The 27,257-nt window shown below is 46.5% G+C and overlaps 1 protein-coding gene across 2 annotated transcripts; it reads left to right on the top strand.

The window, feature by feature from the left end:
* The first annotated feature begins 292 nt into the window (after window positions 1-292).
* Window positions 293-26,107, top strand: CDS2 (CDP-diacylglycerol synthase 2). 2 transcript variants are annotated; one of them, XM_049831190.1, is made up of 13 exons: window positions 293-448; window positions 13,285-13,427; window positions 14,428-14,524; window positions 14,934-15,031; window positions 15,769-15,908; window positions 16,332-16,390; window positions 17,154-17,236; window positions 18,105-18,192; window positions 18,527-18,595; window positions 19,258-19,410; window positions 19,712-19,831; window positions 20,479-20,582; window positions 21,278-26,107. In XM_049831190.1, exons 1-13 carry the CDS (start codon window positions 386-388, stop codon window positions 21,405-21,407), a joined length of 1,347 nt encoding a protein of 448 aa, XP_049687147.1. In that variant the 5' UTR covers window positions 293-385; the 3' UTR covers window positions 21,408-26,107. The 2 variants fall into 2 exon arrangements, with proteins under 2 accessions (XP_049687147.1, XP_049687148.1); XM_049831191.1 differs by lacking the exon at window positions 293-448 and adding an exon at window positions 12,853-13,092.
* Window positions 26,108-27,257: the final 1,150 nt, after the last annotated feature.

The raw sequence follows: 27,257 nt of genomic DNA on the forward strand, positions 1-27,257 counted from the left end.
AGTGAAAACCAAGCCGCAGTCTCTTCTTTCAGACGAATCCGCCACGCTTCTCCCCGCCCCCGCGAAGTTCCCGCGCGCGGGGCTTTCCCGGTCGCCAAGCCACACCCCCCCACCCCCGGCGACACCAACGCACTTGCGCCCACCCGACATGGCGTCGGCGCGGTGAGGGGGGGGGTGGTGGGTGGGCTCACATCCGGGTACACCTGGGCGGGGCCAGATTTGGGCGAAGCCCCGCCCCCCGCGTCCATCTCGGCGCCGTCGATTGGGCGGCGGTAGTCGCGGCGCTTCGCTCTCTGTCGCCCCCTGGTGGCCGCGGCTCGGGGCGGCTCAACGGTGTCGGCGGCGGAGCGGCGCGGAGCGGAGCGGCCGCGGGCGCGGGGCCGGGATGACCGAGCTGCGGCAGCGGCTCGGCCGGGAGCCCGGCGGGACGCGGGAGCTCGAGGAGAAGGTGGGGATGCGGGTCGGGGAGCGGAGGGGACGAGGCCGGGGAGCGGGGCCTGCGGCGGGCTGGGTGGCTGCGCGGCCTGCAGACGGCGGCGGGAGTGGGGGGGGGACGGGACGGGACGGGACGGGGCCGGGACCCACGGACGGGACCCTCCGCCTCCGCTTTCTCTCGCCGGGGCCTCCGCTGCCACCCCCGTCCTGCCCCGCTCCGTGCGCCTCTGCCTGTGCTCTAGCAGCGCCGGCGAGGCCCCTCGCTTGGTTGATTTGCCTCCCCCCGCCCCGGGCGAACCCCTTCGACAGCCCCAAAACCGGTCCCGAAGGAGCAAAGCCCGGCCCCGGGGCGAGTTTCTGTCCGTGGCTGGACAACCGCGTCCCCGATCCCGCCTTCTAGGAGCGCGGAGATCTGGGCATAGACTGTTTTGCTGGGGGGTGGGGGGGTACAGAACCCCGCGGGTTCCCATAGGGAAGCCTTTGGTATCTCCTAGGTCATGCCTAAGTGGGGTGCGTGGTCTCCATCGATAGTTTAGCGAGGTTTAACAGTTGCATTTCTCCAAAGAACCGTGAAAAGAAAACCCGACTCTCTTTTCCTGTAACGTCTCTTCTCTTTCAAACCCAAGCCCAGCTGGATGCTCCCAGCTTGGTGGTCGCTCCGTGAGTCATGTTGTCACCCTTGTCATCTTTACCTCCCGCGCCTCCCCAGAGAGGAGAGGACCAAGAGGAATAAGCAATCAAGAAAAACTTTGTAAATGATATTTGCAGGCTCACAGAGAACAAAAACTGGAGGGAAAAGCGGTTCTTTTCTGCGTTGGTGTTCAATGCGCCTGTCTTGGGAGCAACCCCGTACTTGTCCATTTGCCCTTAGTAGCATCATATTGATGTTTCCTCTGTTAACGCATGAAGTACGCAATTCAGAGGAGTGTGAAATCATCAGGCAAAACTGGCTTTTGCAATTTAAATGCCATATTTAATGCTGTTTTGAATGCCAGTTTAACACCTGCTAGGAGCTGGACAGTCAGGTCGAGGAAGCTTTATTGTTGTGATGCGATTAGAAAGGGAACTGGGACAGAAAGCGCTCACCGCGTCGAGAGTGGGTTGCCTTGATCTGAAGTTTCTGCGTTTTTTGTAGCTTACGTGAAGCTGTCTCACATCCAGATTTGCTGAGCTCTATTAAGAGAGCAATAAGATGGTTCCTGTTCTGTTGTTGTTGTGCATAGGGCAAAGCTGTTTTCCTCTAGATAAGTACGTTTGTCTCAGTTGGAATTTACTTTGCAGCAGGAAGTCTTCAGGGACTTTTATATTCCAGCACTTTTGTGGGAGTTGGAAGACGTCCCTCAGCAGCCTGGAAGGACTAGTACTGCTTAACTGGTATGCAAACAAACTCCCTCGGCCAAGCTGCAATCTTGCTTTAGCTACTTGTGATGCATTCCTAAAGAAGGTCAGAGGGCCGCTATTTTGAGTGCAATCTTGTTATCTCCAGGCAAGTATGCTTTTTACTTATAATGAGCCTTCTGAAGGGCTCCTCTAATACTACCTTTGAGTCAATGACTTGAAGTGTCCTTACTAGAAAGAGGCAACATTTATGTTGTACTGCTCGTCCTAAAGCAGCTCAAATGAATTGCAAGAGGAAAAAAAAAAAAGAAAAGATGTTCTCAAGTGGTGAAGAACAGCTCTTCTGAGGTGCTGAACGTGACATCTCTTTTAACGATAGAAAGCAGTTACGGGAGGCAGAGAATTTCCCAAAACTGTTAAAATCAAGCCTGGTAGGAGATTACCTGGTAACAGTAACACTGCCATTAGTAAAACCCTACAGTATTGTGCTTTCTGTGGCAGCAGACTTCAGTGGCAGATTTTTTTCTTTCCTCCCCTGAGATCAAGCTGTTGTGTTTTTAGTGCTCGGGAAATGCCTGGCAGAGCCTGGGAATAACAGCAGTGTAAAGCCAACGCTGCAAAATTGCTCGTGCGCATCCAATTTATCGGTGGTCTTAGCCTGCCCAGTGCGTTGCCCCCAGGTATTGTTGTCGAGAGGGGAGATTCCTGTTTCTGCTTTGTCATTCAGTTAGCCTTGCCAGTTTATTTTGCCAAGAAAAATATTTTATCAATGCATATTGCATTCTACAGAAACCCTTGTGTCTTCTGAAAAGAGTTCTTGGCACGTTAAAAGAAATGAGTTAAAATGAGATGTAAACATCTCGGCTGGATTAAGATTAGACCCAGAAAGTTGTATTTTGTACTTGTTCCCACTTTGTTTTGATAATGAAAAGAGAGAGTCTGGTTTCACTTTCTGGTCCTCTAACCCTTGCACAGTGTCACAGCTTTGATGTTTTCCTCCCTGCTGGCACAGGACAATGCTTATAGCTGAAACTGTGCTGCTTCAGTTGAGACCGTCGTGCCAGAACATTTTTAAATCGATTTTTGTTAAAACTCTTGTGCAACACACAATCTTCATCTCAAAGGGAACAAGGCAACATCTGTTTACTCTGATCTCTCCAGTGAAAAAACAGGGAAACTTGCCCTGATGTTATTTGTGCTTGGTACCCATTTTCTTAGCCCAGAGGACTTAGATGCTGTTAACTGTTGGCTGTTAGTGTGTAGATATTTGAGTTTAAATGATTGAAACAAGTTCTAGTTTCTTGTTACCTTACAGATCCCGTTCTCCCTTGGTCTTTCTAGACTCATTCCTTTGCTTTGTAGACTCATTCATTATCTAAAACCAGAGGTTGATGCCTTCTCTCCTTTTGTTGTGTGCATCCCATTAAATCACATTTTCTCTTCCAGCTTCCAAAGAGAACAGGAAAAGTGCAAAAGAAAATTGTTTCACGATGCATGCAGAGCTCCTGAACACTTCTGCTGGTTTAATGGGATTGTAAGATCGTTTCTCAGTAGCTGTTTGTACTTCATGTGACTCAACAGTGAGGACAGGATTTTTTCCTTTTCCGTCCTTTTGCTAGGATGTTGCACTACTGGTTGTCTGAAATCAAGGGGTGATCTTGGACATCCCGTGGCCTAGTCCCATGGAAGGGGAGGAAGGCAGCTCTATTTAGAGGCAGGCTTATCTGAACTGCAGATCACACCCCTACATCACTTGTGGCTTTGTTTACTGACCCCTTTGTCACTGGCAGTCAGTGTCTTGCTGGAAAATACTGTTCCTTTTAAGAGAGGTGGCAGCTGCAAGAGCAAATGGAAGCGCAGTCCCTGCAGCTGCTGTGCTGGCAGGCATTTTTGTGCAATGGCCTATGGAGGTAGATTCTTCCACCATACAGCGTTCGGCACCTCGTTGCACCCGTAGCAGCTGGGCCTGCTCATTTCTTATGGGAAAAGGGGCGACGGCGATTGCGAGAGCGTTGCTTTGTTGTTACGAGGTCTTGAAGAGCAGGTGTGAAGGGTACAAGGGTGAAATGTTTCCATACTTATGAAGGGCTCGATGATGAGGACTCTTGTTCTTTCCAGCCTGGTTTTGCAGTGGACTGACTGATGGTGTGACTTTTTATCTGGCTGCATCTTTATCGCGTGGTACAAAAGGATGAGAGGAAGTGGCCTCAAGTTGCGGCAAGGGAGGTTTAGGTTAGATATTAGGAAAAATTTCTTTACTGAGAGGGTTGTCACACATTGGAATAGGTTGCCCAGGGAAGTGATTGAGTCACCATCCTTGGAGGTATTTGGAAAGCGCATAGACGGGGTACTCCATAACATGGTTTAGTGGGCATGGATGATGGTTGGACTCGATCTTGAAGGTCTTTTCCAACCTAAATGATTCTATGATTCTATGAAAAAGTGGAAGACTCTGGCTTCAAGCCTCATGATTTCTTGTGCTTCCAGGCGTTTTGCAAGACTTTCCTAGTGATCTAAAGTGCTTTGAGGATGCTAAGCTAAGTAAACGCTGGGTGTTTGAACGCTGGTGCTGACAAGTAACTGTCCCTTAGGTCTGCTTGGGAGGGTGAAGGGTAGGTGTGCCTGGTGTGTGCTGGAAAGGATGCAGCAGCTCTGATTTTGGTGTTTGTCTTGGGAAAGGGTGCAGGGCGTAGAGAGATAATGGTGCAGGCGCTCTGAAGGTTTAGGCAATTTCAGATCCTGTTACTTCCCAAGTCACAGGAGAGCTCCTAGTAGTCGGGAGTTTGTGATAAGAAGATGAGGTTCTCGTAAGACCAAACCCAATAAATCACTACAGTGATGCCTCTCTTCAACCTCATCCATGATTAAGGGAGGCAGAAGTACAAGTCTGCTTCCAGATGCACCCCAAAGTTTTATTTTTTTAATAGCTCTTAATATTATCTTAGGCTTGATACCAAGCATCAGTTTGCTTGGCTTCTGCCGAAGCATGAGCCCCATTTATTCTTGATGGATGCTAGCAATCTCAGGTCTGACGTGAGAATACATTTCAGCCTTCCTTGCTGTTTGATGCTCAGTTTTATGTGCACCTGCCAAGAGGAGTGCATTGTCTGTTACTGTTAATTGTGGCAATGAGAAATTGGACTGATTGTATTTCTAATGGAGCTCATTATAACCGGCTGTCAAATTTAATACCTTTGTCAGCATCTGGCCTGTCCTGGAGCTGACGAAGGAGCTGCAGGCTGCTCATCATTTCCTTTGGATGGTGTTTGACTTGACCGCTACTCCTTTTTGCAAAATGCGCAGGCTCTCTGCCCGTTTCCTTGCTCATTTGTGGTGATGCCAGAGAAGTTTAGTGCAGGGAAGATGTTGTCATTTGAAGGGTTGGATGACTCCGCCTCGGGCTGTGAGGGAGTCCTTTCCTTCCCAGTCTGCGCGGAGCTGTGTGCAGCACTCGTGCGTGATAGAGGGAGCGCGGAGACTCTCAATGCTCAGGTTAAACCCCGAAGTGCATATTGTTTTTCTGTTACTCAGCCCCGTGGACAGTTCAGAGCTGGCTTCTGTTTCCTATCCTTATTTAATGACTAGATGATTTATTTCTGTCTGGTCTGGAGGGCTACATGAGAGAGTGTCTCTCTGGCCGGTATCTGAAAGTCGCCGTTACCTCCAGGCAGATGGCTGACCTGTTTTCCGAAGTGCTCCCGCTGCGTCTTAGTGGATCTGGGAGCTTCTTACTGAGTTCCCTCTTGCCGCTCCAGCGGTCTGTCCTCGCTCCCGATCGCAGCTTGTTATTGTGAACATGAAGGTCAGTATAGCGCAGGGTGATGGAGGGAGGCCGTGGCACACCCACAGCTCCCGATGGATATTTGTGCTGTCTTTGACCCCGCCATTGCAGGCTGAGGTCAGGGCTCTTGCTTGGCGCTCAGATGAGCTGTTTTGTACGCGAACGATGTCTCTGCTTGCACTTCCAAAGCTGTGTGCTTGCAATGATATACTGGGGATGATTCTTGTGAATGGAGGAGTGTTTGGTGCTGAGGAGAGGGAAGTTGTGAAGAGATGCTTGCGTTTCTCTTCCCAGCGGTGAGAAAAAATGAGGACCGATTTCACTGTCTGTCAACCGCATACCACACATTAGGTGGCAAGAAAACCATGTTATCCTTCTGCCTGCTTTTAATGAACAGTGATGTGCACCAGGGGTAGACTCCCCTTGGAGATAAAACCCTTAGGACATGATCATGTGTGAAGATGCAGCGTTTCCAAGCAAATCCATATTTCCTTTCTGAAATAAAAGAATACTGCCACTTTTCTTTGTATTGGCTGGGACACATCTGCAGGAATTTGGGGCAGAAAATTATTACTGTGCCTGTCAATAGCTCTATTGTTTTCCCCCAAAATGTGGTCTGTGTTAGCCTGTGTCCCTCCTGGTGATCTGCTTCACTTGAGTTTTCTCTGATTTTTGTTTTCCAGGACTATAAAGGACCATGAAGTTTCATAGATTTCTCTTTAGAACAAGTAGTGTGATAGTCTGTAGGTTTATGATGGTAGCTGTGACTTCAGAAAACTACTGATTTGGGTTCATCAGGATTACATCTAAACCTAACTGGTCCAAGTCCCACATGGCTCCTTTCCTTGATTAGTTCAAATAAAGCCAATGGAATTGACTGGTAGAGAAATGTGAACACAATTGTGGTGTCACCTTATAGTCAGCAAATTAAATAGACTGGTAAGATTTTTTTCCGATTGGGTTTTGGAAAAATATGTTTAACTCCAGAGGAATTGAGGGTCAGAAGCCATCGGCCTTGGCCTGATGGAAGCTCTCATTTCGAAGGACAAAAATAGACTTTCCCTGCACTAACGTTCTGATGCGAATAGTGTACCCGATGCTGCAGAGCTGTTTGTTCTCCCTCTTGTTTCTCACAGATCTTCCAGAAAACAACAGGTTGAAATGTCTGCAGAATTGTGCAGACGCAGCTCCAGGCTGGGGCAGCCTCTTTCAGACTCTGATTCCAAGAGGCACGTAGGAGCTTGGCTTTCTTGTTCCTCCACGTGTTTCTCCATCTCTGCAGGGACAACAAAGTCTGCCAGTTTGGTAAATGGCACAATAGCAGAGGGATGCCAGTTAGATCCAGGAGAACCCAGCACTGAAGCCTATCTCCAAAACATCTCCATCATGTCTTTCAGAGCAGGAGGCAGGTTCCTTTCTTAGCAGTAGGAAATTCTGGGGGAATGCCAGAACCAGCAACCTATTTTTGTGCTCTCTTGTATACAATAGCTTCTGGAAAGAACTTGGAGCCTGATGCATTTACCTTCTTGATTTCCTGGAATAAACAGACCCCAGAGTGGGTGCTGTGTTGGGGGCCAGGCAGAGGATTAACTTGTGCCGAGTGAGTCACAGGGATATGCGACTTCGCATGAATCATATTTGCTGACACTGAGATCAGGCTCTTGTATCAGACTGTTGTTCTGCTAAATGCAAACTGTGCATACCTCCAATCACATCCCACTGGCAAGCTGAGCTTGCTTGTGTTCAAAACAAAGCGGGCGGCTTTGGGAACATAAGATGGCAATGGGAGTTTTCTTAGTCATTTCAGCCACTATGCAAACATTTATACTTTTTGTGATGTTAGCTGTTAATGGTCTCCATTTTTAGGCATGCCCTAATTTCTGTGTGTGCTTTCAACTGGGATATATTTTTGGGGGGATGGGGAAGGGAGTCCCATATCAACATAAATGAAACCTGAGCTTTGTTGATTTTTTTTGAGACAACAAATAAAGCAGTCACCACTAGATGCCAGGTTGGTGGCATATCTTGATGGAGGGACATGAGAAACTTGAATTTAACTGCCCTGCAGGTCACTTCACAGCCCAAGAAGTTCAAGCACTTTGCCCTGGACCAGCACCAGGACACAAGTTACTTTGTGCCCACTTGCAAAAAGCCAGTGCTTTTTGGGAACCTTAGTCCAAATCAAGCCTGGGTGCTTGTTTGCTTCTTCCTTCTAGTGCTAATGGTCTCCAAACTTCCCTCTCGTTTCACCCTTCTGGCTTGTAAACCTCTAAAAGAGAATATCCTGTCATTAGGGAGTAACGGGACGATTTTTTGCCTTGATGTCACCTTGAGGACAGAGGTCTTGGTGGATCTGTCTGAGGTGGGTTTGTCTGTGGCGTGGCAGCCGCCGGAGATGGGCAGGTGCCGTGTAGGTAAAGCAGTGAAGAAGGGGAGAGGGGAACAGAGCAGACAGTTCTCCTGGATGTAGGAAGTAAAACCACTTTTGAAAAACATTGAGATTTTCATAACTGAGGCCACTGGGTTTGTATCCATTAGACTAATTATATTGGCCTTGATCCTGCAAATGTGCTCATAGGTGAGAATAGTAGAGGCTTTAGTACAGTTGGTCCCTGTTGTTCTAGCTGTCAATTTTATTGCCTGAAAAAGCAACTATATTTTTCTCTTTAACAGTGCATTAGCATTTTCCATTGCAGCTTTTTGTTAAAATCTGGCGGGAAGTCTAAATAAAACAGCACCTTGCTTCAAGAAAGGTGCACAAATAATGGGATTTCTTGAACTAATTTAATCTACCAGCATTGAATACTTAACTGTATCTCTGTATTGGGCAGAAAATTTTTGGCAGGGAGGTAGCTGACTTGTTTCTATGACAACTGAGATCATGTCATGGATACTTGGGCAAAAAAACAGAGTGCTTACAGCTTCTGCTGTGAGAAAGCCATTTAAAATATGAGTACAAATTTCTTACTGCATACTTGATGGAGTTAAGTGGTTTAAAAAAAGCTAAGACAACTCCTTTCTCCATTTGCCTTTCTTTAGGTGATAAAATATTTGTTCACAAATGTTGCTTAGATCTGCTGATTTCACAGATATAATAAGGAAGTAGGTATCTGGCTTTTTTCCTGTCTGCTCTGCTTCACCAGTCAGGAGAAACAGCCCTTGCAGAGATCTGTGGGTTTTACTCTTTCTTCTCATCATGGCTTGTGTAGAAATGAACAAGTTAGCATAAAATATATGCTGCTATCTTGATTTTATTCCTGCATTACTTATTCCCTTGATTCTTTAAGAAGCCTTTAATATTGAGATGATAAATTGAAGAAGGAGCGCTGGGCTTGCCTACGGTGCTGGACAGGCAGATTTGCACAAAAGAGCCCTTCAATATAATAACTCTGTGTTGGTAACAAAAGCCAGTAAAAGCTACTGCATCTCATTGTGTTTTAACAGTAAAAGAAACAGAAAAATAAAGCCAGATTCCCAGGTAACTGGAGGGAAGGTTTTCTTTACTCTTATTAAGGGTTTTTAATTGTTTCCCGGCTCTGCATCATGCACGTGGATTTCTAACATCTTGGCACACATTTGCACTGAGTGCTCTGCCTTCCTTCTGCCTGGGAGGAGAGAGGCAGAGGGAATATCAACAACTGAACCAGCAGGAAAAATTGGTGAGGGAGGGCTGTGGTAAGAGAATATGGAATAAATACAGCTGGAGACAGCTATGTCCCAGTGCAGAAGCACCAGTGGAAAGTGGTGGGATTGCTGAAAGGTGACAGGGCTGCATTTTCATTTGTCTGGGCAGCATCTGGTTCAATGAGACCCTGGTGCAAGATTGAAGCTTTTAGGTACCTGTGTCGTGCTGTGTTAGTTGCTACCTCAAAGTCATAGTTGGTTCAGGCGTGATCAGATGTATGTGAGGATCAGCCTGTGGCTAAATAGCTTCGATTTTAGGAAGAACCTAAACAACAACTAAAAAAAGGCAGAAAAAAGGTCCGTGGAAGGGTAAAGGAGTGAGTACGGTCCAGTGGCTGGGAAAGGAGACAGGTCATGATTTCTGCGTTATCTTACAGCAAGTCTGAGTCTCTCCAGGCTTTTGTTTCAAGGGCAGACATAGCAGAAAACAGCAGAGAAGAGGCATCAGAAGCCTGGTGTTTCTTAGGGGAGCAGCAGAATTGGTGACAGAATACCATCTATTAGACCCAGCTTCCCTGAAATGCTGTTTGTACTGGCATTGTGGGACACTGCAGTCTGTGGCTTAACACAGCCTAAACCTGCGCCTTGCAGTCACAAGCTCATTGCAGAAGCACTCTGTAATGAGCTTAAATTTTCACCGGCGATAGCCCTCGGCAAGCATCACTCACTGTCGTCTGTGCCAGTTTGCACTCTTTGCTTGCTACTGCAAGCTGCTTTGCGGAAAGCATTGCTATCTGATGATTATCCTTTGGGGACGGGGATCTGTCTGGCTCGGTTGGAGGACTAGCGAGATAGCAGTGGAAATGTGCGGGAGGGTGTTACCAAGGCAATGCCACAGCTGGATTAAGTAGCCCAGACCAGGGTGCATCACACTCAGGCTTAAACAAGTTATTTAGCACCCTGCTCAGCTGCTTAAACTGGTGATTTGTAGGCTGATGGTTGCAATTTGCATAAAAGGTATAAAAATAGTGTCAATTACTGAGTCCTCTCCATAGCCTATATCTGGCACAATGTCCTATATAATCTCAACACTTCATTTCAGAGAGAGGTCTAAGTAGGGAGAAGAGCTGATTCCCAACACTGCTTAGTTGTTTTCGAAGTGAAGATGTTAAAATGTATGCTAGCCCTCACTTTAAGTGGCGACTTCTTCCATGAGGGAAAATGTTTTCTTCCAGCTCCCATCAGGCTTAAATTGAGGAAGCGAGACATGTGGCAGGAGTGAGTCCTCCATTTAATGTTGAACCCTAACAATGTCCCTTTATGTTGACAAACCTCTTGATTGCCTTCATTGTACTCTCTGGAAGTAATGTGACAATGTTTGTTGGAGCTGTGGGTATTGTGTGTCTGTTGCACAATCTCTCCTGTTCCCACTGCTGAGGATGAAGTGGGGAAAAGCGGGATGCATGCACTGTTGGACTGATCCAGTGAGGCTTTGCTCCTGCTCTTGGAGACCAAAACACTTTGCAGCACAAGGCTTGGTTTGCGTTTGTGCTGAAATTGGTGGATCAGGTAACTGGTGATGTGGTTTACATCAATTCAGCTGTACCATCGGTGTCTTGCAATTAGTGCAAGAAAACATCGTCTGGGCTATGGCAGAGATCGGGACTGCCTATTCCAGAAGCTGTTAGATTAGCTCGGTTGCAACATCAAATTCCTCTGTTTCTTGAGCTATGCAGTTGCTTTCATCTTTTGTTCTTGGCCAGGACTGGAAGGGAGGAAGGCATCAGTGCTCTTTCCCTTTCTTTTGGTCTCTGAGCACTTTGCGAAACTTCTGATCCTCTGGGCCACAGGGAAGGAATAATTTGCCTGCTTTGCACTTAGCCTTGCAATGTTACTGCTTTGGGGAATAAACTGCAGGGATGCTGGCTTGGAGCTGCTTCCTCGTTTCAATGCCTAGTCCTTTTATTGCATGGCTGGCAAGCCTGGGACTTGCATGAGACGATGGATACTTGGACTACATTAGAAACCTGCTTGAGGTTTTTGGTTTTAGCCTATACTGATGATGGTTGTTGCCCCCTAAGTACCTAAGCACTTCCTTGCCCATTTGATGTGAATCAGTCACATTAATTTTTCTTTTTTAGAAATGTGCAACAAGAGAAGAACCCCCCCCATTTCCTAAATGTAATCTAGAAAACCAGAAGGAGAAACTGAGTTTGGTCAGGCTGGAGCTGAAGCTTTTCTCTGTTATTTAGGTTGCTCACAGGGGAATTCTGCAGAGAATCCTTTTCTTGGAGAAAGCATAGAGAAAGCATTGAAATAGGAAACAGACTGTAGCTAAATACAGTGACTGATTTCCCAAAACCTGCTCAGGAACAGGGCCCCTGACCTGTGCTGTGCTATAGGATGCCAAACTCATGGTCTGCGGGGAGTTTCCAGTCTTTTTGCTTGCTGCCATTTGCAGCTGCCTGTATGGATACGATCTTTTGTGTGTTCCCAGCTAAATGGCACTAAATCTCTCTGAAGCCTGAGGGACAAGTGGATTTTACAGGTCAGTTAAAAAACAGCTGAAAAAAAAGCCAAGTTGCATTTCTTTGCCAGCTCTTCAAACCCACATGAGCGCTGGCAGAAGTATTTAGTTTTGCTTTCCTCTTGCTTCCCAGTGGATGGGAACAGAAAGAAGCAAGTGCGGAGCAAGGTGAGCAAGAGGCGACACAGGGTGTGACTGGTGCGATGGCTGGTGCTTCGCTCGTCCACGGAAGTTATCTCTGGCAGCACTGTTGTATTTTTAGCTGCCTCCACCTGACTGTCTAGCTGTCCTTGTCTGTTTTAAGAACCTGGCCTGCAGCCATTGATATGTTACAGCTTGGGAAGTAATTATCTTTTCCTGCGTTAAATAAGGGAGCTACTCAAGTCTTACTGCTCTAGTGAACTACAAATACCTCTCGATTTGGTTACACCAAACCAGTTGCAGTGGATGCTTGTTTTGGTGGGGGTCCCCCCTCTCTGAGCTCAGGGCAGCACTGCCTGGGAGCCCAAAGGGATGAAGTCGCTTTGTTTGCAGAGCTCCCTGTGTTTGTCAGCTTGCCTCCCTCCTTGCTTTTCCTGCAAACATGCTTTCTTTTCCGGGAGTTTTAAAATAGCCCATGGTCTGAGGCCAAACGCATGGGCTCTGCCTTGCCTGATGCACGAGTGCTCCCCAGGGACTGGTGTTTTCCTTCCTTGCTTCAAGGACTGAGGAGCAGGATGAAGCTCTGCCACTGAAATGAGGGGCAAAATGTGGAAGTTTGGATTCGTCCCCTATTCAGGAGCTGGACTGGAGCCAAAACTGCCACTGGGGAGAGGGCATAGGACTGCCTGGGAGCCAGGAGGTCGTTAGTAATCCTTTGTCCACCACTGGCCTATTGCAGAGCCTTCAGTAACCTCCTGTCTCGCCTGTATTTATTTACCCCCTAAATACAGGACTTTGCTCTGAGCTAAGTGCTGGAGCAGTACAAGGGGCAGGGAAAGCATGTGTGTTCATTTCCAGTACATCAGGTTTCTTCTGTGGTCAGAGAGGATGGTTGGGCCTGAGCGATAAGCCATGCTCTTCCTCTTCGGCTATTTGAGGATGGGCTTGGTGTTATTTGTAGTGTCCTCATGTAAAGTCAGCCCTTGAAAAGTCTGTCTGAAAGCCTTGAGCCTGTCTACTTGGGGGCCTTTCTTTCTGTCTAATTTGGGCAGTGTTGCATTCTTGGAGATCTGCCTGGAGATTGGGAGACCTTGTAAAAATTCCTGCTAACAAGCTTGTGTCCCTTAAGCACTTGCTGTACTTGGAGATACTTATTAATCAACTGCGAGGCATCTTTAACTGTTCAGAGGGAACAGATCCTTTTCTATGGCTGCTGCTGAGACTGATGAAGAGTAAACCCCATCATGTATGTCACCTAAAACACTTGATGTTGTTTCTCATGGGTATAACCCTGTCTAATACCCAGAATATTTCTTCTCTTTCTCTCACACAGAAGCAGAGGGGTGGTGAGTGTTACATGCAGTGGGTTGGTCTGACTGTCTTCAAAGAGTGCCAGCACTGTGTGTAGTAAAGCTCTTTGTCTCTCTTTAACTGGCAGGAGTCCGAGTCTGAGAATAAGCTGGATGGAGAGACAGCATCAGACAGCGAAAGCAAATCCGAATTTGGAGGATCACCCCCGGTGCCGACATCGGATGACACTCCAGAGGTCCTGAACAGAGCTCTCTCCAACCTGTCCTCAAGGTAGCACTCACTGAGCATCATTCCCCTCTGCTGCCAGGGCCCCTGCATCTTCACGGCGCCTTTCCTAGCCCCAGCGGCGGCTGCTTTAAGCTGAATAAGCAGCTTTCAGAAGCGCTGCGCTCTCCCTCCCTGGCATGCAAGCAGGAAGGTGCCCCCGTGGCCACAGGAGACAGAAGATGAAGGTGATGCTAGCGGGGAGAGCAGAGCGCAGCACTCAGGGCTGCTGTGCGGTGTGTGGGAGAGGACTGGTGGCAGAGGAGTTCTGCGGGACGGCTACCTCGCTGTGTCCTTGGTCTTGGCAGGTGAAAAGAGGCCTGGGTGGGGCAGAAGACATGTTTAGCTTTGACAGAACTCTCAGCAAAGACTTCAACTGCGATGGTTTTTAACCACTAGTGTGACCTACTTCTGCAGGAATGCATGCGAAAAGCATGCTGATAAGGACAAGATTTAAGAACAAACTGGGAATGTTCTCTACAGGCTGCTTTGGGGGGAAAGCATCTTACTTATGTCACGGGAGAAAGTATCTCTCCTGGGTGTGCTGTGAGGATGAGAGAGGCTCAAGGCAGGATCTGTTGGAGAGTAGCGAGGGTTCGACACACCAGGGCCCATGCCTACTCTTGAAACGAGTGCAGAGAGGGGTAATGGTCCCCATTTTATTTGAACTTACCATGCAGCTTGTCCAGGTGTGGGAAACCTGTAGCAGAACAGGAGCAGACGGTCTCCTGTCCCATTTCAGTGCCCTTAGAGATGCTCTGCACCTGGCTAATGCTTTCTGCATTTAGTGACGTTCATAGCAGGGGAGACTGAGCTAAACTGTAGCCTTGCAGCTGCTGCAACCAGACCTTCATCAGTGGATCAAGATCTCTCTGCAGCACTAAAAGGAAACTTGGGGTTTCCAGGGCTCAGTTTCCTTCCTGTGATGTACAGAGAGCAGAAGTGCCGTCCTGCTTCCTTGCTTTGTTTTGACTTTCTCTAATGTCTTTCCTTCTCTATGGCTTAGATGGAAGAATTGGTGGGTAAGAGGCATCCTCACCCTGGCAATGATTACCTTCTTCTTCATCATCATCTACTTGGGACCCATGGTCTTAATGACAATAGTAAGTGCTCCAGAGAGATTCCCTGATGTTCACAGCAGTAGGGGGAAGGTTGCTGGGACCATTGCTGGGGTGGGAAGCTCAGCACCTCATATTTTGGAGGTCCTTATTCAGCTTGCTGGATTTTTCTCTCCATGGAGGAAACCTGGAAGGAATCTGTGACCACCTGCCCTGGCAGTCAGCATTTAGCTACAATTGAAGCTAATACAAGGAGTTGTTAGAAACCTCCTGCAAAGGAAAGGGGAGGGAAAAACAACATGGTGAGCTTCCCATGTTGGATTAGGAGACTCCTGGCAGACTGATAGCAACTGCTTAAGGACATTTTGCTCTGCACATGCATGTTTTTTATCTCCTGGAGGAAAGAGATGTTTAACCAACATGTATTACAGCTTCTGTATGTCTTTTTGTGTAGGTGATGTGTGTCCAGATCAAATGTTTCCACGAGATTATCACTATTGGCTATAATGTGTACCACTCATATGACCTGCCCTGGTTCAGGACGCTCAGCTGGTGAGTAAGGGGGCTGCTCCCCTCCCCAGGCTTGTGTGCAGCAGTAACGCTTCATCCCATTGCAGACAGGCAGCAAGGGGATCATCTGGCTGCCTCCAAACCAGAGACCCTGGGATTGCTGTGTGTTGACCAGTGTCATGTGTTAGCAGCTCTTGTGAAGGAAAAGCTCCCACAAACCTTGATAGATCGATATCTTGAAAGAGCCCGTATTGATAAAGTTTGTCCTGTTGTTAATGAAGTGCAGAGATTTGAATCCCATGATCTGTGCAAGGGACAGCATTGACAGGCATCACCACTTAGAGATGGACGTGATTGCTTGAGTGGGATGGGACTTTTTAGGTGGTTGTGAAACAGGGCTGAACGTTGGGACATAAGGGCTGGGGAGAGGGCAGGAGCAGCGCTTTCAGGAGGCACAGAGCGGGTGATTTAAGGATGCACAGACTCGCAGAGGCCTGTTGAGGAGTGCCACCTAGAGGCAGAAGGTCTTTGTGCATCAGGCGGCCAAACCCAAACCCCAGCGGTTTGATCCATGGCGAAGTGGAGCTGAGTGATGCAGCCACTAATTTGAATGAAGGTGACATTTTGAGACTGGGAGAAATAAAGTTCTGGCTGTCACTTGAAGAAAGCCTGTTTTCAGTGTACCAGAGCAATGTAAAGACCTTAGGGATCAGTCATTTTCTATGTTTCTCCAGAAGCCTTTTAGGGTTCCTCCTAATGAGCATCTGCATCCTTCGCAGGTACTTCCTGCTCTGCGTAAACTACTTTTTCTATGGCGAGACTGTGACGGATTATTTCTTCACCTTGGTTCAGAGAGAGGAGCCCCTGCGAATTCTCAGCAAATACCACCGCTTCATTTCTTTCGCCCTGTACTTAACAGGTAGAGACCACGTTTTCTGTTGCTTAATTTTGTCTGGGCTGGAGGGAAGAAATCTCCTTGAATCACTCTTGTTCCGAGTATTGTGTCCAATGCAGGATCCATAGCAAATTATCTCTGCTCTTCAGTGATGCTGGAACTTGGCAGCATGGTTAGAGTAGTGGTGGGAAATCTCTTCTTCCATGAGGCTCTGTAGAAGAAAACTCTGTAATCTGGATGGGACAGCCAGGCTTGATTGTTCATCTGTCCAAGTGTTACCTGTAGGCAATGGTACTTTGTGACTTCCCAAGTAGTGTGTTTTCCCACTCCACATTGCTGCTTTACTCAAGTAAAATCCTAAGGAGCTGTGCAATGTCATGGTAAAAAAGTATTTCTTACTGTTGAAGATGCATTCCCACCATTTACTTTTCTACTGTCTCTCCACAGGTTTCTGCATGTTTGTCTTGAGTCTGGTGAAGAAACACTATCGCCTCCAATTCTACATGGTAAGGTTAAATGCAGGGCCTGGCTGCTCCCAGTTGGAGGCAGAAGAAGGAATAATGTAGCCTGCTTGAAAATATTGTGTAGAGGACTATGTGTCAGTAGATGCTTCTGTGCTGGTCGTGCATTGTAATGCTGCCTGGAAGAAAAGTTACTGTGAGCAGACTGTATTTTTAGGAAGCTGGCTCTGACCAAATTTCCCTGCAAACATGTATTCTCCTCTCTCTGCACTTGTGGATGCTATTAAGAAACTTTCTGCAAGCTGAGAGGACTGCACAAGGCTACTTGACTCTTGTGCTGAGCGTAGATCACCACCAGAGTTAATTGGCTATGTCCCCCTTTTCCCAAACATCAGTAAGGCATTGCTTGTATTCGACTATTGATGTGGCTAGTTTTGCTTTCCAGTATATTCAGCACACAGGGATATGTCCTGGATATCTATCAGTCTTCTCCTCTTCTTATATAGTCAGAAGGCTGAGTGAGATATGTGGGATAGGAGTGGGCTAAAGAGCATTTAGTCCAGCAGAAGTCTTCCCAATGAAGGTCACTTCTGGGCTTGAGCTGAGGAACATGCCCATAAATTACTATGGGTGACTGTTCACTGCTCTTCGTGACTCTTGGTGTTTGTCATGCTGAAGGTGCATGCTAGAAATGCACATGTGCATGAGCCGTTCTCTGAGAGGGAGCTAACAGCATCTGATTTCTGCCAGCGATGCGTATGGGCAGTGTCTCTAGGCAGGCTGGACTGCATGCTATCTTCTTTTCCAGTTTGGATGGACCCATGTGACGTTGCTGATTGTTGTTACCCAGTCGCACCTCATCATTCACAACCTGTTTGAAGGAATGATATGGTGAGTTGCCATACGTTCTGAGTTGCTTTCATTTCTGCAGCCTGAAACGAATTACCGTGTTTTGAGTTAAAACTGTTCTTTTAAAAAACCAAATGGCCAAGGAGAAGGTACTTCCTGTGAGGGACCAACCTGTTCAGAATAGAAAAGCAAAAGATTGAGTGACACCTCAGCAATTTAGGACTTGCTTTGTGCTACTTGAGCAGTATAGAGAGTTGTTGTAAAGAAGCATCTCAAAATTGCTGTGGGGTGCAGGGACCTTTCAGGGAGCGTCAGGCCTGTGTAAGTGCTTTCTCTTTATACCCACATCTAGCAAATGGATGGGAAAGTGCTGCCTGGCACTTGATTTGGGGCAATGCTGTCAGCATCACATTAAAAACAGCACTTTGAAAGGAAGGAGATTGCAGCCTGCCACCTTACTCCAGCTGCCGTGGAGAGGAGAAGCCCCTTTGGTGCTCTTTCCAAAACCAGCAGGGCTGGAAACTTAATTTTGGCCACTTTAAGATTACATGTTCTTCTGCGCGTCACAACCAGCCCAGAGTGGTTTGGGAGCTGCCTGCTTACAGCTAAAATACAGCCTCTCCGGGGGGAAAGGAGGCAACTGTCTAACAGCATGTCATGTGTGGCAAAAAACAATATGTGTAAAACAGGCCGTTCTGGGTATATGACCTGCTTTTTAGTCCAGACCACTAGAGTAGTCCCCCAGATTTCCCGAGGAGCTTCAAGTGGTTGCTCCTTGCATTGCTTTGGAGGGGGAGACGTTGATGTGATGGCACTGCAAAGCATCTTATGAAGCAACTGCTCGTTTAGTTAAGTCATGGAGTTGTCTGATCTTGGCACTTTCCAATGGTTTGGTTCTTCTCCCATCTAGGTTCATTGTCCCAATTTCCTGTGTGATCTGCAATGACATCATGGCATACATGTTTGGGTTCTTCTTTGGCCGCACACCACTCATCAAGGTTTGTAACGCTTTGGTGGACAAAACATGCATTTTGGCTTCTTTGGGTCTTAGTCCTGTGTTCCTTCATCTCCAGTTCTGTGGCTTGTCATGGGTCTGAAGCAAGCCTCCAAATTAAACTTGGCGTGTTTCACAGTCTTTGAGGCTGTAAAGTTAAATGAGCCATTTCAGACCAAGGTGTTAGTGTCAGCTTCTGACCAAACTCTTATTTGTTGGTTGTTGGCACCAATTTGTACTTGCCTCAGCAATTCACAAGTGAGGAACGGCTGCATAGGTGTGAGGTGGTGTGCAGAGATGTACAGTCTGTAATTACCCCTTCTCTCTCTCCCTGGCAGCTCTCCCCAAAGAAGACCTGGGAGGGTTTTATTGGAGGATTTTTTGCCACTGTTTTGTTTGGATTGCTGGTAAGTAGCAATCATAGTGCTTATTTTATTGGTCTTTTCCCTTCATAGGGTGACACTGTTTTGTCTAAACGCAGTCAAGCTTTAAGCTCTCCCAGCTCTTGTCCAAGACTTCACATTTTCCTTACTGACTAGGATTTGAACTGGTCCATGGCTGTGTTCTGTGCTGTGTGCAGATACTGCAGATGGAGCAGTGTACTGGAGGAGGTTTTTAGTCCCTGTTAGACCCTGTGACATGTTTATTACAATAATTATCCTTGAAATTTTCTCTCTGCTCCTGTTGGATGAATGCTGTGCATCATTTCAAGGGCTGTGCAGGGAATTCAGCGCTCTTGGAATACTCTTCTCTGTTTTTATGACAATTTCTTTGTCGTCTTGTTTCTGTCTTCTCACCCAAACAGTGCAGCCTGTCTCAGCCCATTCGTACAGGGCTCTGATCACTGCATGCTGAACTGATGCACTTACTGAGCAAAAATGCTTACTCTGCCTTTAGCCAATTACTGCTTCTCAGGAGAGTAATCTTCTTAATGAAGCTGGGAGTGTGGCTCCCTCCTTGCCGTGTCTCCTTGAGTGGCCTTTTCCCTTGAGACCGTCTCTGCCACATTGCTCAGGAAAATATTAATCCTGCTTTTTCTTGCTGCATCTCTTTTTCTCTCTCCTTGAAGCTGTCTTATGTGATGTCCGGGTACCGGTGCTTCACCTGTCCGGTGGAGTTCAACAACGATACCAACAGCTTCACAGTGGACTGTGAGCCATCCGAGCTGTTCCAGCTACAGGAGTACAACATCCCCTTGGTGCTGCAGTCCGTGGTGGGCTGGGTAGGACTCTCTGTCTATTGGATCTTATTTATTGGGATAGGAAAACTAAGAGATCAGGGCTTTATTTTGATGGTCTTTGAAGGAATGTGGTAAGGGATGATGGTACATCCAGCAAAAGGGGGAATTTGAGTAGTGCTCCATGCTGGCTGAAGGCCCAAAGGAGTTGTCCCAAGTCTGGTGGGACATTAACCCACTTGAAAACCAAGTAACCTAAAGCCCGGAGAGCAGAGAGAGAGGGACAAGCGGTGGACAGTGCTATTCTCATTGAAAATCCTTCTCTGATGTGTTTTTCTTTCTGCAGAAGACAGTCCGGATGTACCCCTTCCAAATCCACAGCATTGCACTGTCTACTTTCGCCTCCCTCATTGGGCCGTTTGGAGGCTTCTTTGCTAGTGGATTTAAGAGGGCCTTCAAAATCAAGGTGAGGATGGTGAAGGTCATTTACATTTTAGAAAGCAAAGACTAAATGGTTGCTACCACTCCAAATAATCCCTGTGCTCCGAGGAGTGGCAGGCTGGGCACTTCGGGAAGGGAGGGGAGGTTTGTTCAGTCACAGATAAAATGCTGGAGCAGGATCTAGGTTGTTTGACTGAATGGAGAGAGACCTTGGAACTTCAACTGTGATATTCTAAATGCCTCTTTGGTGCAGAACTTGAGGTAGAGGAAGAAAGACCCAGTCAGGAAATTTTGCAATCTGAGGCTTCCCTTGATGTCTTGCAGGCTGGTTTTACGTATAAACAGTCCGTGTTCAGTTATGATGCCTTGAAGGGCAAGACAGGGTTGCAAGAGATAAACACTATAGCCTTCCTTGGCCTTTAAGTGACAGATCTGAGTCAAGCCTTGATGTCCCTCAGGCACTGGTAATCTTCATAACAGAGAAACTTTTAAAACCAGGGAGAGATTAAACAAAATGTCCTCTTAGTCTGACTTTTGCCTTCTGGGAAGAATTAGAGCAAGGGTATAAGGGTCATGCATAGAAGTACATAGGCATGGGTACATGTAGGTACATAGAGGTACATGTAATGGGCATTTGAAACTGCTAAATGCAATCCCTTCTGCTTGGCACAGGACTTTGCCAACACAATCCCAGGGCACGGAGGTATCATGGACCGCTTTGACTGTCAGTACCTGATGGCTACCTTTGTTAACGTGTACATCGCAAGCTTTATCAGGTATTTATTGCTTTGCAGTGAAGTTTGGGGGCCCTGTCAAACTCAAGTTATGTACAGGCTTGTAATAAGAGATGGTTGTTATCCCTGTTAGATTAACATCTAAAAATACAAGACAAAGAAAGAGAGAAAATGGTGGCCTGAAGAAGGGAAGCATCTTTTAGCAAGGTCATGCAGAGCTGAAAACACAACCCTCATTTCCCAGGGTCTGCTATTCCAATCTCTCTGAAATTCCTCCATGTCCCTTCTGCATCCCTGCGAATCTTGAATAGGGTTTCCAGAATTGAAATAGCAGAAAAAACTAATTTTGAAGCATTAACAAGTATTCTGTAGCCAAGCATAGAAGAAAGCCTGTAGGTGCATAAAAGATGTACTGAATGAGTTGAGGAACTGTCCTTATATGGCTGCTTTGATTTTTGAAGGGGAGCATCTGCTGCTAAGGGAAGGTGCACAACCTTCTTGAAACAGATTGGGTTTGGGTGGGCTTTTTTTTCTTTGTTTACTGTTCAGCATCCTGTGCCTTTTGCATCCATTTCCACATCTCAAATGGAGTTAAGCTCCCTGGGTAGAACTGGTGAAGGAATGGGCAACATGGCTATTACTTTAAGCCTATTATTTTGATGCAATTGGATTTGGGTTGGCAGATCATTTGAGATGTAGCAGTGTGACTCATTGATAATGATGCTTTTGTGTTTCAGAGGTCCGAACCCAAGCAAGCTGATCCAGCAGTTCTTAACCTTGCGGCCAGACCAGCAGCTCCACATCTTCAACACGCTAAAAGCACACCTTGTTGACAAGGGTATGTTAGGTAGCTTGGAGGACGCATAGACAGCCGGGCAATTGGAACAGGACTGAAAACAGACAAGCCTCCTTGAGGAAATTCCTGGCTTGCCTGATTTAAGACAATAACAAGGCCTCATTTCACTGTAACTTTTCTTCCTTTCTTGGTAAATATTTGCATTTGTGGTTTTTTTTAATAACATATTTATATAGCTTTGGTTCAAATGAGCAAATCTTGGGTTTCTAGCTGAAAAGGAGTTAAGGCTTGGAAGGACTGTTGGGTGAAGTAGGAGGGTACGACTGTCCTCATGGTCTGTTCTTAACCTTCAATGCATGTGGGCAGAGCTGAACTTTTTCTGTGAGTGTTTATGCAGGGAATACACAAAGTGTTGCCGTACAACTGCCTCTGCACGTGGGAGCCAGCAGGGAAGGTGAAGCCGTGCAGCTCCCCTGGCCATTGTGCCAGGCTGTGTTCACGATGGCAACTCTGGGGACCATCATTTTCTCCGGTGGTAACTGTGAATGCAATGTTAATTTTCCCAGAAAGCCATGTTTATGCCTGTGTGCAGTCTCCTTCTGGACTGCACGGTGAGCACAAGGCTCCGTTAATTGGAAGAGGATCTTGTACCAATCCAGCCATATTTCCTCTGCCCAGCCAGGCATGTGCATCTATTTTCACTTGCTGTTTTTTGCAGTGCCTCTCGCATTCCCCTCTTATGGATGATACTTTGGCAAATCAGATTTTTATAACCAATTAAACCAGAAATAGACTGGGGACAAGCACTGCTAGTTGCTTGTGGGAATGTGGGAGGTTCAAATTGCTTCAAAACTGAATCAAGTAAATAGGTGTTAAACAACATTGAAGTTTCATTGAGTAATTCCTGCCAAGTAAGAACAACCCTTTAAATAACTTGGTTCATTTTTCCCCCATCAAATAACCTTCAAGAAACACTGAACCACGCTTTCTTATTTCTCAATGGTTGGAAACCCTGCACTGGGATATTTTAAGTAATTTGAAGACCAGTTTCCAACTCTTTTTTTTTTTTTTTTTTTTTTTTTTTTTTTTTTTTTTTTTTTTTTTTTTCCTCTGAAGTTTGCTCATTGGGGCTCCAGCACCCTGCTGGTGCTTTCAGCTGGGTATTTTGTTTTTCTTTCAGGGATCATGTCTATCACCTGTTTGTTACTTGAGTTCTAGATGTCGTGCTGCTGAGTTTATCATGGTCTATGTTGCATTTCAGTCTGGGTTCATTTACCTGCAGGCTTCTGTCCTGCTTTGCTTACTAAATCTTGTCATAAATAGTTTGTACTTAATAGTTGCAAGTTTTATGTACGTACTTTCCTTTATTTTGTCATACTTTTTTATTATTTAAAAATGAGAGCCCTAAAGATTGTAAAGCTTCTCTTTTTTTTTTTTTTCTTTTGCAATCAGATAGTGAAAATATCCCTGGTTTACACCTTATGCAATGTTCCCAAACACAAGGTGACTCTGATTTTACTTTCCATAGTTTGTGCATGGGAGAGAGAAACTTTACCTTATTTTAACCTGGGGAACGAGTGACAGGGAAAGATAATACAGAAGTACACTGCTGTTTTCAAACAGTTGCTGACATAAACCTTATACACAGACCCCCCCCATATGAAGATATGTACATGCTGCAAGCTAGCTAAGAAAACACCTGAAAATACTTTGTAGTTCATACTCCATGTTCTGATTCTGCCATTGCTTTCATTTACTCTGAGTGAGCGAGAGAGTGCATGTGTGTGTGTAAATACATTAACAGATACCAACCTCTCTCTTACATTTCTATAGGACCCTTTCTGTGTGGTAAGCTCTGCTTCATCTCCCTAAATAGGAACCACAGGGCAGAAGTTTGTGCCCGTTGTACTGCAAATACAGGTATTTGATCAAAAGCACAGATTGTGGAGAAGAAGGATCTGTTTCCACAAAGTATTTTCAGCATGGTGCTGGCAAAGTTGTTGGCTTCTGACAGGAGTCAGGACTGCTATGACAGAGCCAGTTCAGGATTGCATTTGGTTAATGCCAGTGGTGTACACAAAGGCTTTCCTGAACTAGTTGTGGAGACTATTCCCTTCCAGCTTGAATTAGGCAGGGATTTATTTTCTGTCAACTTAGAGGATATTGGTCCAAGCCCATAATTTGAAAATTGGAGGGGAGAATTAAGGTGCTTCCATCTTGCATTGCCCAGGGAGAACATTTGGTCTGTGTTTCATGACAATTTGGCTGAGTTTAGCTAGGCAAAGTGAGGGCACCTGCAAGGAGTACCGGGGCTGGGAGTAGGTGTGGAAGTGATAGGGTTTTGTGTAGTCCCTGAGAAGTAGTTTGCCCTGTGGGGTCAGACAAGCTGGTGCTTTTCTCGATTCTCCCTGCCCGTTGCCAACATCTGCCAAAATCCCTTGTAGTGCACTGTTGGGTCATAAGTCAGTCATCAGAAGAAGCTATAGTGTTGATAAATATTACAAAAGTGTACTGCTCTTCATATTAAGAAATTTTTCATATGGGTCTTTAGTCTCCGCTCGTCTTGCTTTAAACCTTTTGTACCTCTTTAGTTGTAATTAGCGGGGCAAAAATCGAACGCAAAGCTTTTCTGCATGCTTTTGATTCGAAGTAGCATTCGGGCCTTTTTGAAGGGGTGTAATGCTGAATGTGGACACTGGAGGGCAAAGCAGTTGCATTTGGTGGCTTCCTAGGGCTGGGAGAGAAGCAGCAGCAATAGTCTGTGTGGGTGGCTTTCCTGATGAGCTCGCAGCTTTATTCTTGCTTCCTTCCCAGCAGTGCAGTTAAAGTGTGGACTTCCAAGCCTGTTTTGATCCTGAAGGGTAAAGCTACCTGGAAAGGGTTTAGCATCCTGCAATGAACTTTAGTAAACTGAATGGGAACAGTGCATCCATTTGAAAGATGAGGTGGAAGGAGGGAGATGGGCGTTGTTAAGAGTATTTGGAAGCTGTACAGTTGAACTTGCTGAGAAATACTGGCGAGCACCATAGTGTGTCCTCTGTCAGGCTGAGAGCTGTGGCTGGCAAACCCACTTCTACACCACTGGTATGAATATATGTGATAGTACCACTCAGCGATAGCATGCTGCCTGGGGGAGCATTTGGTGGGTTTTCCTCATCAGTCCAGCCTGTGAGTGGCTTTCGTTTGCTGTAGATACTTCAAGTTAGACTTGGAAAGTTAGACAAAATGAAAAGCTGATGTTAGTGGCTTCGGCTATCCCTAAAGGAGATAACTGCGATGCCAAGGGATGTATAGCAAGACACGTTGCACCTCTCTTCATTGCATTAAGCCTTGCAGGACCATGGTCATGCTGCAGCTCTCACAAGAATTTAGGTTCAGAGGGACGCCGACGTAGCTAGCACTGCTGGAGAGGCCAAAGTGACACTGGGGATGTCTAGTTAAGGTGATGCGGGGATGCTCACGTGAAGTTTCTCCAGCTGCAGGGCTTGAGCTCAGCATTGCACAATAGTTTTTGTTCACAGTGGGCTCTGTGACCGGAGAAGTTCCTCCTGCTTGTGCCCAGCAAGAGGGAAATAACTGTGAGAACAGACCAGCAAGGGGGGTGGTACTGTATCAGGCAGCGTGCGTGCTTGGGTCGGAAGAGAAAAGTAGCATTTGGCCAATGTGAAGCTTATGAGGGTATGACTGCTGCCTGGCATGGGACAGGCTGGTTTGGAAACCACCTCTTCACGAGCAGTCACTGCTTTTCTGGTTGGAGCGGACAGAGAGAGACATGAGTGTGTTTAATGAGCAAAGGGATGGCATGTGGCTAGAGAGCTGCTTTTGCGTAGTGTGAGAAGCTGGCTGTCCTGGTGAGGTGGCTCTAAATGTTCATGACGTTTGCTGGTGGGTGATTTAGCGATATCTGTCAGACACTGGTTTGATCCACAGTCTGAGCAGGCATGGCTGGGCTAGATCTGTGTAGACGAGCACTTGGCATGCTCTGGTAGGAATTTGCTTCTCCAAGTCTGGTTGTAGCCCAAATTAGTTTGCAGATGGGGTGCCTGGCCAGACCGTGGCCTGCAGTGCTCAGCGAAACATCAAAACCCAGTTTCTGCATGCAGTGTCATGTCCTGTGCTGATCAGCTTGTATTATTTAGATATTCTTTGGGGTGATGGGCTCAGAAGTCTGCTGACACTGATTCTGAAGGGGCAGCTGTTGCCTGGGGTTTATGGTACCCTGTGCAGCTCATGAAGCTGGAAATCCCATAGCATCAGCTAATACTTGGCACCAGGTTGTGTAATGCCAGTATCTTACATTCCAAGGTATGTATGTCTCCTGTTTCCAATGTGTGCAGCGAGTTTCTCTGAGCATGCTTGCAGTGGGATCCTGGCATTTCTTCCTTCTGCTGCCTCTAACCAGCTCTGTGTGATAGGAGGAGGGCAAAGCTGTGTGGAAAGCATCCGTATGGCCCATCCAGACCCTCCTAGGGACAAGTGTTTGTCACAAAAAGCATCGCATGAAAGCTGCCGTGATTCCTGCCCTCTGTAACCAGCCCTGGAATTGCATTTTGTACTACTGTAATCTTTGTGTGCTCCTGTTCTCCAGACCTGATGTGTTTCTACCATCTGCTTCTTTCTCTGTGCATTGTTCTTTTGATTAATGTTTTAGCTACACAAGTAGAGTTGCCTTTCTTTGACTGAATGTCCGAATGTGATATATTGTATATTTTAAAGTATTTACCCTATTTATATACTATATGTTACTGTTAAATAAAAATAAGTTCCATTATCTGTAGTGGAGTTTTATTCAGTGCTGTTAGCAAGTGGAGGAGACGCTGAAAACCTCCTTGCTGTGCTCTGTAAAGCAGATGGGTCTGTTTTAAACTCAGATTCCCCCATTCCTTGCCCTGTAGCTCTCCTTCCTTGGGGATCTTCCTAAAAGCAGACCTGGTTGCGGCAAAGATACACATGGAGGCTGTAGATGGGCTGAGCCCACAGGCAGGATTGGACCATCCACGTCCTGCATGAGGGACACAAACAAACAGCTACCTTTCCAGCGTGGATTGTAGTGGAAGCTGTGATCAGATAAGAGGCCTATCTTGATCGAAGATGAGGGAGGTGCTGCCACCCCTGCACCCTGCAAATCAGCTCATTTTGACCTAAAGATTTCATTGAGAATGTGAAAAACTGTTGGAATTCCACTTAGCATAAATTATTTGTTCATTTCGGCCATCTCTCCTGACTTGTGTGGGGTTGGGAGAGCAGAATCTTTTGTGTACCCAGCAAAGCACTATTTTTAGCTCTCGTGTTATTTTGATTGGTTTTGACTTAGCAGCTAAGCCAAACCAACCCATGAGCAGCTCTCTTTTTGCTTCCTGTCACACATACCGTGTGGGCATTTTCAGATACTCCTACAACAAAACATGATGTTCTGTCTTTCTCTATAGTAACCTTGCAAAATTACTCTAAAGCCCCAAATCTTGTGTTGCAGCACATCACCCTCAGGGGAGTCGGCTAGTTAAGCATAAAATTGCTGAGCAGCACCATGCGATATTCAGCACTCCTATGAAGCAATTAGATGCCATTACCGAGAGGTCTTGAAAGATCCCTCGGTGTTAAATCTTTTGGAAAATGGGCTATGAAGTCTCTCGGCAAGCAGCTGAGCCGGCTGGCAGCAGGGCAGTGTGTGTGTGTGTATGTGCCCGTGCCTTGCAGTGAGTCAGATGCATCATCTGACAGCCTCTGTGGCTGGCATATCTGCATCGCTGCTTGCATTTCAACCGTTCAGCTGAAGGTGCCTCATTTCTCTCCATCCTGTGCCAATTTAATTAATTCAAACATCAAAACCGGCAAATTCTCAGTGGAAATCCTGGTGCTAGCTGTGCTTCATACCCAGAAAGACAGTAAGCCTCAAACCAAGGCTGCCTCTGTGCGAGCAG

The sequence above is a fragment of the Accipiter gentilis genome, chromosome 28 (genome assembly GCF_929443795.1).
Source record: "Accipiter gentilis chromosome 28, bAccGen1.1, whole genome shotgun sequence".
Taxonomy (NCBI): Eukaryota; Metazoa; Chordata; class Aves; order Accipitriformes; family Accipitridae; genus Astur; species Astur gentilis.